Here is a 15,125-nt window from a genome sequence, read left to right as displayed (position 1 = left end):
AGCTCTTGTCTTTTGACGGGCAAGTCGTTACCCGATGACCTTCGTCCCAAAAATAGAAGCACAGGCCAACGCGCGCATCGTCGGCGTCGCTCCTCTGGGGAGTGAGGCTCTTCCGACCTCGTTAGGCTTTGCTCCGTCGACTCGAGGTGGAGGCAGGGCCAACCTCGTGGCTCGATCATCCTTGATATAGTCCGCGAGGCTCTTGTAAAATACGTCAAGGATCGACGCGCTGTAATGCGGAAGTCCAGCACATGGTTGATCAATGGGCGGCTCCCCTGGCGGATCCGGAGGAGCTCCTGGGCGGCTTTGGTGCCGGACAAACACACTTCGAAAACCTTGAAGATTTTGGCTGCGAACGCCTCGAAGTTGGAGCACGCCGGGGTATGGCGGTCGAATTCCGCGGTGCCCCATAAGTGAGCCTTCCCGGTGAGGTGCGTTATGGCGTACCCTACCTCGGCTACCTCCGAGGCGAAGGTCCGTGGCTGGAGGGCGAATTGAATACGGCAGCTTGATAGAAACGGCCGGACTTGTCGGGGATCGCTGTCGAACCGCTCGGAGTGTCCCACCTTGGGCTCTGAACCATTCAGTGGTGTCATCGGCGGTGCAGTGGTAGCCGAAGCCCCAGCGGGGGAAAGGAGTTGAGGCCGTCGGATGGGAGCGGATGGCTGAGCGGTGGTCCTGGCACCCCGGAGGAACTGGTGGAACATCTGGGTGAGACTTTTGACCTCCTCCGAGAGCCCTTCTAGCCACTCCTCCGTGCGTATGAGTCGATTCCTCGTGCCAAACTGTACGCTGGTCGTGGATGTGGTCAGTACGTTCTGTCGCACAAAGCGGACAGGACGACCAGTTGCTTAACACTGTTTTATTTGATCTCTTGGGGAAGATGGGAAGTGGAAATCAGGGACGGCGTAGTCCAAGAGATGAGGCGAAGACGTGGTCATGGTCGGGCGATAGATTGGGGCTGGCGTCTGCACGATTGTGGTCGGAGACGGGCAGTCGGTCAGGGCTGGTGTGATAACAAACTTGGACCACAAGCATATAGTAACGCTGGACATCTGAGGCCAGTGACAGACAGCAATCACACAGTTTACTGTGATAACTTAAAAACGGTCCCATTGTTTCATGAAAGATGAAGTATGTACACATGTACATTAAACAATGTAATGAATAAAGTTATTAAATCAATTATGGACACTATTAAAGAAAAACATTATTTTTTCACTAATGCAAGTGCATCCGTACATGTGCATGTGAATTATCCCTTTAAAATTGAGGTATATATTTTGAATTTGTGACAGTGGAACCTAGAAAGCCATCAAGCACTAATCATGCTGGTCATGTCTTTTCCAGGTTCTACCTAAATTTTGTTACAGAGGAAATTCATAATCCTGAGAGGTAAGTGTTAGATTTTGTCCCAATTCTTTATCTTTAATGCTTGCTATGCTAATAGTAATTACCAGGAGGCTGCCTTCTCTGCTTAACTATTTAATGTAAGCCAGAAAGATCGATACACAGCTGTGGAGCCTTCTCTGCAAGATTGCGGAAGGTCTAACCCCCACCTCCAAGGTCCCTACTCTTATAATACTCTTGGCCGCCCGCCTGCAAGAGAGCGATTCTGCCTAGCCTGTGTGATAATGTGTGACCTTGCAGTCTTAACTGAGATCAACTCCTATGTATGTATGTGCAAAAAGTGTCATAGAGCAGTGGTCCCCAACCTTTTTTGCACCACGGACCGGTTACGTGTCAGAAATATTTTCGCGGACCGGCCTTTATATAAATAAATATATTTATATATTTATTATTTAAATATTTATATATATAAATAGGATGAAATAAAATGATACGACTGGCATAAAAACAAATATAAACCACATAAAAATAAAACGTTGAATTAGTGGGAGCACCGAGCTCTTTTCTCAGAAATGAGCCGTTCCCATCTAGGCGCAATCGGAGACAATGACACCCGAAGTGGTTAAGGTTTGTCTTTAAATGCAGGATGCTTGGTCTCCATGTGCCGAAGCACGTTTGAAGGCTTCATTGCCTCGTTAGCTAGCCTTTCGCCACATATGCCGAGTGCACTTGGCGCGTCAGAGTCACCTGTGGCGATAAATCCATATTTTAAGTAGGACTCCAGAAATGTTCTTTTAAATGCAGCTTTCCTTTTCTTAGAAGTCGTAGCCTCTTCTTCTTCAGTGTCCTCATTGGACGTTTTTCCCTTTCCGAAGAAGCTTTCCAAACTTCTCTGTTTCTTGCTCATTTTTGCTTGCCTCGCGGGCTTGACTGTGGTGAAATGTCACGTGACCGAGACAAGCGCCCTGTGTCAAGAGTCCTTATTTTTCAGATGCACCGACAGATGTAATTGGGAGAGATTCGCCAAATTTTTTATATTTTTCAAAATAAATTCTTACTCATTTTTGCTAGCTTTGCGGGCTCGACTGGGGAAACATGTCACGTGACCGGGACGAGCGTCTTAATCTGAATGAATTGATCGTCAATGAAAAGAAAAAAAAAAAAAAGTTTTTTTGCTTTTTTTTTTTTTTTTTTTTTTTTTTTTCCTGTGCGGCTCCGCGGCCCGGTACCAAGTGACCCACGGACCGGTACCGGTCCGCGGCCCGGTGGTTGGGGACCACTGTCATAGAGAAGGGAAAGCCAGTGAAAACAAGAGAGGTCACAGCAAGATAACAGCATAGCTCAAGCTACCTAGCTAATCACATGTGCCAAAGTGAATGTGCCCATTCTAACATAAGTTTACATATGCCCTTTCAAATGAATATAAAAATGCAAGAGGGAGTCCGGACTTGGTCCCTTCCAAAATCAATGACTAAAAAGCAAAATTAACCCTGAATTTAAACTGAATTCATGAGAATACTTATAACACTTCTTTTATCAGAGGTGAGCATTTCGTTACAGCAGTGGTTCTTAACCGGGGGTGCTCGCACCCCCTAGGGGTGCGAGGATACCCTGGGGGAAATTTAAAATTTTTCAGGGATAATGGTGGGGTAACCGAAAAAAGTGAAAAATTCTGGAAATCAAGAAGTCATTGTGTTAATTGGCATTCGGGATAATGCTAATTAAGCCTTATAGCTGTAAAGTAAACCAATTATTATTATAATAATTATTTAGGGTTAGGGGTGCGAGAACTGGTTGGTGAATTGAATGGGGTGCGAACAAGGAAAAAGGTTAAGAACCACTGCGTTACAGTAACCAAATGGTCCGTCCGTTGTTGGAAGACGCCCATTCTGCGGATGAAGGATAAGGGACTAAAAGGGACAAGGGTTGAAAAAATATGGACTGACGATGGACATAAGTGGGTAACATAAGCGGTACCGGTCCGTGGGTCACTTGACCGCCAAGCCGCACAGGAAAAAAAAAAAAATATATATTTTTTTTTTTTTATCGACGATCAATTCATTCTGGTGAAGACACTCGTCCCGGTCACGTGACATGTTTTCCCAGTCGAGCCCGCAAAGCTAGCAAAAATGAGTAAGAATTTATTTTGAAAAATATAAATTGGCAATTCTCTCCCAATTACATCCGTCGCTGTCTCTTGACACAAGACGCTCGTCTCGGTCACGTGACATGTCACCCCAGTCGAGCCCGCGAGGCAAGCAAAAATGAGGAAGAAACAGAGAAGTTTGGAAAGCTTCTTCGGAAAGAGAAAAAATGCCCAATGAGGAGACTGAAGAAGAAGAGGCTACCACTTCTAAGAAAAGGAAAGCTGCATTTAAAAGAACATTTCTGGAGTCCTACTTAAAATATGGATTTATCGCCACAGGTGACTCTGACGTGCCAAGCGCACTCGGCACATGTGGCGACAGGCTAGCTAACGAGGCAATGAAGCCTTCAAAACTGCTTCGGCACATGGAGACCAAGCATCCTGCATTAAAAGACAAACCTTAACCACTTCGGGTGTCATTGTTTCCAATTACGCCTCAATGGGACCGGCTTGTTTCTGAGAAACAAGCTCGGTGCTCCCAATAATTCAACGTAATGGTGAGTTTTATTTTCATGTGGTTTATATTTGTTTTTATGCCAGTCGTATCATTTTATTTCATCGTATTTATGTATTTATTATAAATTTATTATTTATTCATATAAATGTATTATTTATATAAAGGCCGGTCCGCAAAAATATTTCTGACGCATAACCGGTCCATGGCGCAAAAAAGGTTAGGGACCACTGCCTTAGTCCATCGCTGGTGGACGCCTCATTCACTGACAACTGACCAAAACATGCCCAGCCTGTCTCACATGTAATTGCTATGCGACGTTCACCCGGGATGCAACATTTAGAATAGAATAGAATGGATCTTTATTGTCATTGTCACACATGTACAACGAAATTTAAAAAGTGCCAACCGATCAGTGCACAAAATAAAAAATAAATAGAATAAATAGAATAAAAAGATAAAAAAATACAAGATAAAAACCCACAGAAGAACATACACAGACATAATCATCCCTTTTTAGCGGCCTTTAATGTGACTACTGCTGTAGGGTAAAAACTGTTGGCGAATCTGCTAGTCCTTGACCTAATTGATCTGTAGCGTCAGGATATCTGCTCAGCTGGCTGCTAATACTGCCATGTAATAGTCCAATAGCTAGCTTAGCATTAGCCTCCGGAGGTATGTAAACAACAGTCGTCATGACTACAGTAAATTCACGAGGGAGGTAAAAGGGCCTGCATTTAATAGTCACATACTCCAGGTCCGGGCAGCAGTGACTGTCTACAGTCACCATATTAGTACACCAGTTGTTATTGACGTACATACAGAGACCCCCCCCCTTGCTCTTGCCGGAGTTCTCAGTCCTGTCATGACGCTGTGTGGTGTAGCCTGCTAGCTCGATAGCAGAGTCCGGTATGAGTGGATGAAGCCAGGTTTGATCATGTATATTCATTTCCTTGTGCGAGTATCACTCCCACCACATATACCAAGTCATGTCAGATTTATTTGTACCGTGCTTAATCATAAATTCAATCAGATGAAGCACCTACCTACCTACCTACCTACCTATCTACCTACCTACTCCTTCCTTCCTTCCTTCCTTACACGGGCCGTGCATTTCACACCTAGGCCTTCAGTAGTGCTCCGTCTGAATCAATCCAACCCTCAACAAATATTATATGGCTATGAAACTACTGCAGGTACAGCTGCGGCACACATAAAAAAAGCATAAAATATAATCAGATAAAATTGCAATATTATTTAGGAATATAGCAACATTTTACTCACCAAAAATCCAGATTATTTGTTTACAAAATCCATCCTCCTTTCTTTCCTCAAGAAGATTTCAATTACTCTGTTGTGCAGATTATCCGTGCGTTTCAGTTCCATCAAGAAGTCCTTTTCTATCGCCATCGAAGTTTTAATTCGCTTTAGGGCTGAGCATGTCCTTTCAACAGAAGCAGTGGACACGGGGATGGTCACCGCCAAACACAAAAATGTTTTCTTGAAAAGTCTGTCCTGAAAATGGCTACACAGTAAATCTGCAACCAAATCCATTTCTTCTCCTGCTTCAGCCATTGTGGGTTGACAAAACAGCTATTAAATAAACACAACAATATCTTTGCTTGTGCAACTCGCTACAGATGCAGTTTGCTAGCTCTGGCTAGTACACTCTGACTATCCAATCAAAGCGTGTGAATATGCTGACGTTTCCGTACGCCTGCTAGATGGCCTTGGTGTTGCCAACTCAAAATCTGATTGGTTGAAGCAACAGTTTGATTGACATTTATTTTATGCTACAGGGCCCGCAGAAATGATTGTAAAGAACTCCAGGCAGATTTCTTGACCCTGGCAACAAATAGTGGCTGAAATGTGATTGGTTAAATATTTAAATCTGAAAATATACGTCTGGAAGCAGCGCAACCGGAGGCTAGCAATGAAAGGAAGCGGACAGACCATTTGGAATTATTTAATATGTATACATGGACAAAATATAATTAACATTAGGACTGTCTCAGAAAATTAGAATATTGTGATAAAGTTCTTTATTTTCTGTAATGCAATTAAAAAAACAAAAATGTCATACATTCTGGATTCATTACAAATCAACTGAAATATTGCAAGCCTTTTATTATTTTAATATGGCTGATTATGGCTTACAGCTTAAGAAAACTCAAATATCCTATCTCAAAATATTAGAATATTTCCTCAGACCAAGTAAAAAAATTTTAACAGCAAAACAAAATCAAACATTGATGCACTCAGTACTTGGTTTGGAATCCTTTTGCACAGATTACTGCATCAATGCGGCGTGGCAAGGAGGCAATCAGCCTGTGGCATTGCTGAGGTGTTATGGATGCCCAGGATGCTTCAATAGCGGCCTTTAGCTCATTTGCATTGTTGGGTCTGGAGTCTTTCAGCTTCTTCTTCACAATACCCCACAAGTTCTCGATGGGAATTGGCAGGCCAATTGAGGACAGTAATGCCATGGTCAGTACACCATTTACTGGTGGTTTTGGCACTGTGGGCAGGTGCCAGATCATGCTGGAAAATGAAATCATCATCTCCATAGAGCTTTTCAGCAGACGGAAGCATGTAGTGCTCTAAAATCTGCATTTACTCTGGACTTGATGAAACACAGTGGACCAACACCAGCAGCTGACATGGCTCCCCTAACCATCGCTGACTGTGGGAACTTCACACTGGATTTCAAGCAACTTGGATTTTGCTCCTCTCCAGCCTTTTCTTCAGACTCTAGCGCCTTGACTTCCAAATGAAATACAAAACTTGCTTTTGTCTGAAAAGAGGACTTTGAACCACTCTGCAACTGTCCAGTGCTTCTTTTCCATCGCCCAAGTCAGACGCTTCTTCCGTTGTCTTGAGTTCAGAAGTGGCTTGACCATGGGAATACGGCTATTGTTGGCCATTTCCCGGACACGTCTGTGAACAGTGGCTTTTGATATGTACCTGGACTCCAGCTTCAGTCCACTGTCTTTGAAGTTCCCCAAAATTCTGGAAGCGACTCTTCTTCACAATGCTGTCAAGGCTGCGGTCATCTCTCTTGGTTGTGCAGCGTTTCCTGCCACATTTCCCCCTTCCAACAGACTTTTTGTGGAAGTGCTTTGAAACTGCACTCTGTGAACAGCTTGCTCTTTGATAAAATTTCTTTTTGTCTCTTACCCTCCTGATGGAGGGTGTCAATGATGGTCCTCTGGACAGCAGTCAGATCAGCAGTCTTCCCCATACTTGTGATTTAGTTTACCGAACCAAGCTGAGTGTTTTTCAAGGCTCAGGAAGCCTTTGCAGGTGTTTCGAGTTAATTAGACGATTCAAGTGATTAGTTGAAGTCAATGTCAAAGTCTGCTTTATTGTCAATTTCTTCACGTCAAGACACACAGAGATCGAAATTACGTTCCCACTATCCCACGGTGACAAGACATAGTACACAATGTACATACAAGTAAACAACACAAAAAGTAAAAACAAGAAGGCACAAACAATGAATAAATAAGAGTGAATAACTAATAAATAAATAAATAAATAAATAAATAAATAAATAAATAAATAAATAAATAGCATAACAAATAAGAGGAGCAAAAATGGAGCAAGTGTGCATACAGCAGACAGTCAGAATATAGCGCAAAAGTAGAGGACGCTACGCAGAAGGGGGGAGAGAGTTCAGGATCCTAACAGCCTGGAGTATGAAGCTGTTGGTGACTCTGGTGGTGCGGGAGCGCAGGCTCCTGTACCTCTTCCCAGAGGGCAGAAGATCAAACAAAGAGTGAGCGGGGTGACTCACATCACTCACAATCGTGGTCGCCTTGCGGGTGAGATGGGAGGTGTAAATGTCCTTCAGGGAGGGGAGTGAAGCACCAATAATCTTACCAGCCGTGTTCACTATGCGCTGCAGGGCCTTCATGTTGTAGTCAATGCAGCTACCACCCCAAACAGCGATACAACGGGAGAGGACGCTCTCAATGGTGCCACGGTAGAATGTAGTCATGACGGCCGGAGGAGCACTTGCTCGTCTGAGTTTCCGCAGGAAGTACAGGCGGCGCTCTGCTTTCTTTGCGAGTGTTGCGGTGTTGGTGGACCAGGAGAGGTCCTCACTGATGTGCACCCCCAGGAATCTGGTGCTGCTCACTCTCTCCACCACAGCACCGTCGATGGTCAGTGGCAGGTGTTGGGTGTGACCCTTCCGGAAGTCAACAACAATCTCCTTGGTCTTGTTGACGTTCAGCAGGAGGTTGTTGTCCCTGCACCACGTGGCCAGTAGGTCGACCTCCGACCTGCATTGAGTCTCGTCGCCCCTGGTGATGAGACCCACCAGAGTCTTGTCGTCGGCATATTTCAGCACGCGGTTGCTACTGTAAGTTGCAGTGCAGTCATGCGTCAGCAGGGTGAAGAGCAGCGGACTGAGCACGCAGCCTTGGGGGGGCCTCGTGCTCAGCGTGATGCTGGCGGAGATTTTGTCGCCAACACGTACCACCTGAGGCCTCTGACAGAGGAAGTCCAGTCGCCAGTTGAAGAGGTAGGTACTGAGGCCCAGCTTGTCGAGTTTGCAGATGAGTCCCTGTGGTACAATGGTGTTGAATGCAGAACTGAAGTCCACAAACAGCAATCTCACATACGAGTCCCTTCCCTCCAGGTGGGTGAGGGCAGAGTGGAGGGCAGAGCAGATGGCATCCTCAGAGGACCGTTTGGCTCGGTACGTAAACTGGAAGGGGTCTATGGTGGGGGGGGGGGGGGGGGGGGGGGGGGGGAATGGATCTGATGTGCTCCATGACAAGCCGCTCAAAGCACTTCATGATGATGGGCGTAAGTGCCACGGGGCGGAAGTCATTGAAGCAGGACGGAGCAGGCTTATACCCTACTAGTATACTTATTCATGATATTCTAATATTTTGGGATAGGATATTAGAGTTTTCTTAAACTGTATGCCATAATTAGCAATATTAAAATAATAAAAGGCTTGCAATATTTCAGTTGATTTGTAATGAATCCAGAATGTATGACATTTTTGGTTTTTTAATTGCATTACAGAAAATATAGAACTTTATCATAATATTCTAATTTTCTGAGACAGTACTGTATATGTATGTATGTATGTATATATATACAGTGCCTTGCGAAAGTATTCGGCCCCCTTGAACCTTTCAACATTTCGCGACATTTCAGGCTTCAAACATAAAGATATAAAAGTTTAATTTTTTGTCAAGAATCAACAAGTGGGACACAATCGTGAAGTGGAACAAAATTTATTGGATAATTTAAACTTTTTTAACAAATAAAAAACTGAAAAGTGGGGCGTGCAATATTATTTGGCCCCCTTGCGCTAATACTTTGTAGCGCCACCTTTTGCTGCAATTACAGCTGCAAGTCGCTTGGGGTATGTCTCTATCAGTTTTGCACATCAAGAGACTGGAATTCTTGCCCATTCTTCCTTGCAAAACAGCTCGAGCTCAGTGAGGTTGGATGGAGAGCGTTTGTGAACAGCAGTCTTCAGCTCTTTCCACAGATTCTCGATTGGATTCAGGTCTGGACTTTGACTTGGCCATTCTAACACCTAGATACGTCTATTTGTGAACCATTCCATTGTAGATTTGGCTTTATGTTTTGGATCATTGTCCTGTTGGAAGATAAATCTCCGTCCCGGTCTCAGGTCTTTTGCAGACTCCAACAGGTTTTCTTCCAGAATGGTCCTGTATTTGGCTCCATCCATCTTCCCATCAATTTTAGCCATCTTCCCTGTCCCTGCTGAAGAAAAGCAGGCCCAAACCATGATGCTGCCACCACCATGTTTGACAGTGGGGATGGTGTGTTCAGGGTGATGAGCTGTGTTGCTTTTACGCCAAACATATCGTTTTGCATTGTGGCCAAAAGGTTCGATTTTGGTTTCATCTGACCAGAGCACCTTCTTCCACATGTTTGGTGTGTCTCCCAGGTGGCTTGTGGCAAACTTTAAACGAGACTTTTTATGGATATCTTTGAGAAATGGCTTTCTTCTTGCCACTCTTCCATAAAGGCCAGATTTGTGCAGTGCACGACTGATTGTTGTCCTATGGACAGACTCTCCCACCTCAGCTGTAGTTATCTGCAGTTCATCCAGCGTGATCATGGGCCTCTTGGCTGCATCTCTGATCAGTCTTCTCCTTGTTTGAGATGAAAGTTTGGAGGGACGGCCGGGTCTTGGTAGATTTGCAGTGGTCTGATACTCCTTCCATTTCAATATAATTGCTTGCACAGTGCTCCTTGAGATGTTTAAAGCTTGGGAAATCTTTTTGTATCCAAATCCGGCTTTAAACTTCTCCACAACAGTATCTCGGACCTGCCTGGTGTGTTCCTTTGTCTTCATGGTACTCTCTGCGCTTTAAACAGAACCCTGAGACTATCAAAGAGCAGGTGCATTTATACGGAGACTTGATGACACACAGGTCCATTCTATTTATCATCATCAGTCATTTAGGACAACATTGGATCATTCAAAGATCCTCACTGAACTTCTGGAGTGAGTTTGCTGCACTGAAAGTAAAGGGGCCGAATAATATTGCACGCCCCACTTTTCAGTTTTTTATTTGTTAAAAAAGTTTCAATTATCCAACAAATTTCGTTCCACTTCACGATTGTGTCCCACTTGTTGATTCTTGACAAAAAATTAAAATTTTATGTGTATGTATATACGTACATACATACATACGTACATACATACACACACATATATATTTGGGCGTGCCAAACAAGGAATATATATATATATACTATATAAACAGTCAAACCTCGGTTTTTGACCACAATCCATTCCAGAAGGCGGTTCGAGAAGTGAATCGTTCGTATTCCGAAACTACTTTTCCCATTAAAAAAATCGGAAAAAAATTGAATCCGTTCCATATCTATATATATATTAGGGGTGTAACGATTCATCGATACACATCGATTAATCGATATATATAATGCTCTACGATTTGTTGGCATCGATGCTAAACGTAAACATCGATCTATATCGCCCGTTTTTGACCTCGGACATTAGACGCGACTTTATTTTGAAATCCAGTTCATTGTTGCTTGCTTCCTCTTTCCGGGAGCAGTGCGCGGCGTGTTGTGTTGTGAGCAGAGCAGGCACGTGAAAGGGGAGCCGACAACTACGCGGCTCCTGGGCTGGTGCTATGGCTAGTGTCCAAGAAGACGAGGAAATTCGCTCCCCTTTGGGCTTAAAGTCATTCGTTTGGAAGCACTTTTTTTTTGCATTTGGATTAGAACATATGGTCAAGGTGTAATGTTTACTAGTCCAGGGCTGTGGACTCGGTCGGATTTTTGCACCGAGTCCGAGTCCGGCCTCTTGACCACGAGTCCGAGTCCGGCTGTCCATTTTTTCTGTTAATTCATGTGACTGCTTAGTCTTTATTCAAGGCTAATTTAGATCAAAATCTAAATAATTACAACAGTTTTGTGATGGCTTTGTCTTTATTAAACATATAAACGAATACAATAAACAGATACTTTCAAGTTTTAATCATTAATTACACCATTATAGCTCTTTTAACAGACATTTATCTAAACACAAATAATTAGTGACGACCCCACAACTATCGAAACACATCAATGATATAAGCTGGGTGACATAATCGTCCTTGACATTGGTACATAATGTAAACATTAGCCTAAGTGCAACTCAACGTGGCCGCATTGATCGTAACTTACGCTCCGTTTCCCCCCCAAATCTAGAGGCAAAACATTGTTCTCTCGCTGCTCCCGGGTTCTTCCATCTTGGCTGCGCGCGGGGCATTGTGGGTCTTGTACGTGCACGCACGCAGGCAGGCAGGCGCGGGCGCGCACGCAACAACTAAATTTGTCTTCATAACAAGCAAGCAGGGCTGTGGACAGTATTCCTACGCGCATTCTCAGCAGCATGATGAAAATAAAATTCAATAACGTCACTGAGGCATATTTTAACGAACTCCATTGTATGGCTTTTTAGCCCGTGCAGTGTTCCAAGCCAGTTGAAGCAATGCAAGTGTGACAGTCTCTGAGTGCTTCGTAATTTTTTTGAAAAACTGTACCTATTTTTCTGCCTGACTTTTCAAAGCCTCCAAACTTGTGCTTGCGAAATTCAGTCCCTTTTGCAAAGTCCTTATCGATATTGGCATGAAGTGAGCTGAAGTGGCGCTGACCATTTGAAGCTTTTAAATGCGCCAATGACGTCCGACATATCAGGCAGAATGGCTTGCCATAGCGTTCAACAAAAAACAACTTTAACTCTGTTAAAAACGTCCTGTGTTCATCGTCATATATTCGTTTAGCTGTGCATTTTTTCCTTGCCATTTTGGCAAGCGTCTTGTCAGCTTTTCTGGACCTAATGGGCCCCCGTAGTCACAGTCACCATTCATTAAAAAGCCAGCAAAACCAATCGCTCTGTTTGTCCCTCCTCCTTTGCGGGATTTCCCCTCACGCGCATGCGCGTTTGACCGGTTGGCGAGGTGGCGGCCGACAAACGCCGGCGGCGCTCAATGCTGTCAAGTTCTTTTTCAAACTTGATCGTAAGCAGGGCTGTGGACAGTATTCCTACGCGCATTCTCAGCAGCATGATGAAAATAAAATTGAACGTATTTTTTTTATTGTCGGACTCGGTGGACTCGGTCAAAATCAGCACCGAGTCCGGCAAAAATGACCGAGTCCGACCGAGTCCGAGTCCCCGAGTCTGAGTCCGATGTGGCTCTTTGCGATGACACAGTAAAAAATGTGGCTCTTAGTCTCTGACTGGTTGGCCACCCCTGTTCTATATCGATCGTAGAGCACTATATCGTGATGTATCGTGAATGAATCACAGCAGGCTTTAAGATATCGGCAAATATCGTATCGTGGTTCTTTGTATCGATATGATATCGTATCGTGACAAAACCCGCGATTTACACCCCTAATATATATATATATATTGTTTAAGATCAGGGGATGTTTGAGAATATTTGTCATTTTTCACACATCCTGAGTGTTGTTCATCACCTAACTGTTGAACAGAGGCTGTGATTTACCGAAGTCAAATTCCTTGTTTGGCACGCCCAAACATGGCGAATAAAAATTCTTTAATCTTGAATATATATATTCACTCACACGAGCCCCTTATGACGAACAAAATAAATGGATCTCGTTTTCCCTCGCCCGGACGCGGGTCACCGGGTCCCCCTCTGGAGCCAGGCCTGGAGGCGGGGCTCGAAGGCGAGCGTCTGGTGGCCGGGCCTTCGCCCATGGGGCCCGGCCGGGCACAGCCCGAAAAGGAAACGTGGGTCCCCCTTCCCATGGGCTCACCACCTGTGGGAGGGGCCAAAGGGGTCGGGTGCAGTGCAAGCTGGGCGGCGGCCAAAGGCAGGGACCTTGGCGGTCTGATCCCCGGCTGCAGAAGCTGGCTCTTGGGACATGGAATGTCACCTCTCTGGCTGGAAAGGAGCCCGAGCTGGTGTGCGAGGCAGAAAAGTTCCGACTAGATATAGTCGGACTTGCCTCCACGCACAGTTTGGGTTCCGGTACAAGCCCTCTCGAGAGGGGCTGGACTCTCTTCCACTCTGGAGTTGCCCACGGTGAGAGGCGTCGAGCAGGTGTGGGTATACTTATTGCCCCCCGGCTGAGCGCCTGCACATTGGGGTTCACCCCGGTGAACGAGAGGGTAGCCTCCCTCCGCCTTCGGGTGGGGGGACGGGTCCTGACTGTTGTTTGTGTCTATGCACCAAACGGCAGCTCAGAGTACCCACCCTTCTTGGAGTCCCTGGAGGAAGTGCTGGAGAGCGCTCCTTCTGGGGACTCCATCGTTCTACTGGGTGACTTCAATGCTCACGTGGGCAATGACAGTGAGACCTGGAAGGGCGTGATTAGGAGGAACGGCCCCCCCGATCTGAATCCGAGTGGTGTTCTATTATTGGACTTCTGTGCTCGACACGGATTTTCTATAATGAACACCATGTTCAAACATAAGGGTGTCCATGTGTGCACTTGGCACCAGGACACCCTAGGCCACAGTTCGATGATCGACTTTGTAGTCGTGTCATCGGATTTGCGGCCGCATGTTTTGGACACTCGGGCGAAGAGAGGGGCGGAGCTGTCAACTGATCACCACCTGGTGGTGGGTTGACTCCGATGGTGGGGGAAGATGCCGGTCTGACCTGGCAGACCCAAACGCTCTGTGAGGGTCTGCTGGGAACGTCTGTCGGAATACCCTGTCAGGAAGAGCTTCAACTCCCACCTCCGGCAGAGCTTTTACCACGTCCCGGGGAGGCGGGGGACATTGAGTCCGAGTGGACCTTGTTCCGCGCCTCCATTGTTGAGGCGGCCGACCGGAGCTGTGGCCGTAAGGTCATTGGTGCCTGTCATGGCGGCAATCCCCGAACCCGCTGGTGGACACCGGCGGTAAGGGATGCCGTCAAGCTGAAGAAGGAGTCCTATCGGGCCGTTTTGGCCTGCGGGACTCCGGAGGCAGCTGACAGGTACCGGATGGCCAAGCGGAACGCGGCTTCGGCGGTTGCTGAGGCAAAAACCCGGGCGTGGGAGGAGTTTGGCGAGGCCATGGAGAATGACTTCCGGACGGCTTCGAGGAAATTCTGGTCCACCATCCGGCGTCTCAGGAGGGGGAAGCAGTGCAATCAACACTGTTTACAGTGGAGATGGCGTGCTGCGGACCTCGACTCGGGACGTCGTGTGTCGGTGGGGAGAATACTTCGAAGACCGCCTCAATTCCACCTATACGCCTTCCATTGTGGAAGCAGGGCCTGGGGACTCTGAGGCGGACTCTCCAATCTCTGGGGTCGAAGTCACTTAGGTAGTTAAAAAACTCCTCGGTGGCAAGGCCCCGGGGGTGGATGAGATCCGCCCGGATTTCTTACGGGCTCTGGATGTTGTGGGGCGGTCATGGCTGACACGTCTCTACAACATCGCGTGGACAGTGCCTCTGGATTGGCAGACTGGGGTGGTGGTTCCCCTCTTTAAGAAGGGGGACCGGAGGGTGTGTTCCAATTACAGAGGAATTACACTCCTCAGCCTCCCTGGTAAGGTCTATTCAGGGGTGCTGGAGAGGAGGGTCCGTCGGGAGGTCGAACCTCGGATTCAGGAGGAACAGTGTGGCTTTCGTCCTGGCCGTGGAACAGTGGACCAGCTCTTCACCCTCAGCAGGATCCTCGAGGGTGCATGGGAGTTCGC

At 46.2% G+C, this 15,125-nt stretch overlaps 2 protein-coding genes and 1 long non-coding RNA gene across 5 annotated transcripts in view; all 3 read left to right on the top strand.

The window, feature by feature from the left end:
* Positions 1-15,125, top strand: part of tctn1 (tectonic family member 1) — a 1,200,810-nt gene that overhangs the window by 770,377 nt on the left and 415,308 nt on the right. The window lies entirely within an intron of this gene.
* LOC119129586 overlaps positions 1-15,125 on the top strand; it is a 539,655-nt gene that overhangs the window by 425,807 nt on the left and 98,723 nt on the right. The gene's annotated exons all lie outside the window — the stretch shown is intronic.
* Positions 1-15,125, top strand: part of slc7a11 (solute carrier family 7 member 11) — a 232,910-nt gene that overhangs the window by 136,613 nt on the left and 81,172 nt on the right. For all 3 annotated transcript variants that reach the window (XM_037262863.1, XM_037262862.1, XM_037262860.1), the window contains exon 6: positions 1,351-1,395. In XM_037262863.1, the coding sequence (XP_037118758.1) occupies positions 1,351-1,395 (45 nt within the window). The remainder of the gene's footprint in view (positions 1-1,350; positions 1,396-15,125) is intronic.

Source organism: Syngnathus acus, chromosome 10 (assembly GCF_901709675.1).
Source record: "Syngnathus acus chromosome 10, fSynAcu1.2, whole genome shotgun sequence".
NCBI lineage: Eukaryota > Metazoa > Chordata > Actinopteri > Syngnathiformes > Syngnathidae > Syngnathus > Syngnathus acus.
Note: the sequence above shows the minus strand (reverse complement) of the source record. Positions and strands in the feature narration are given on the sequence as shown.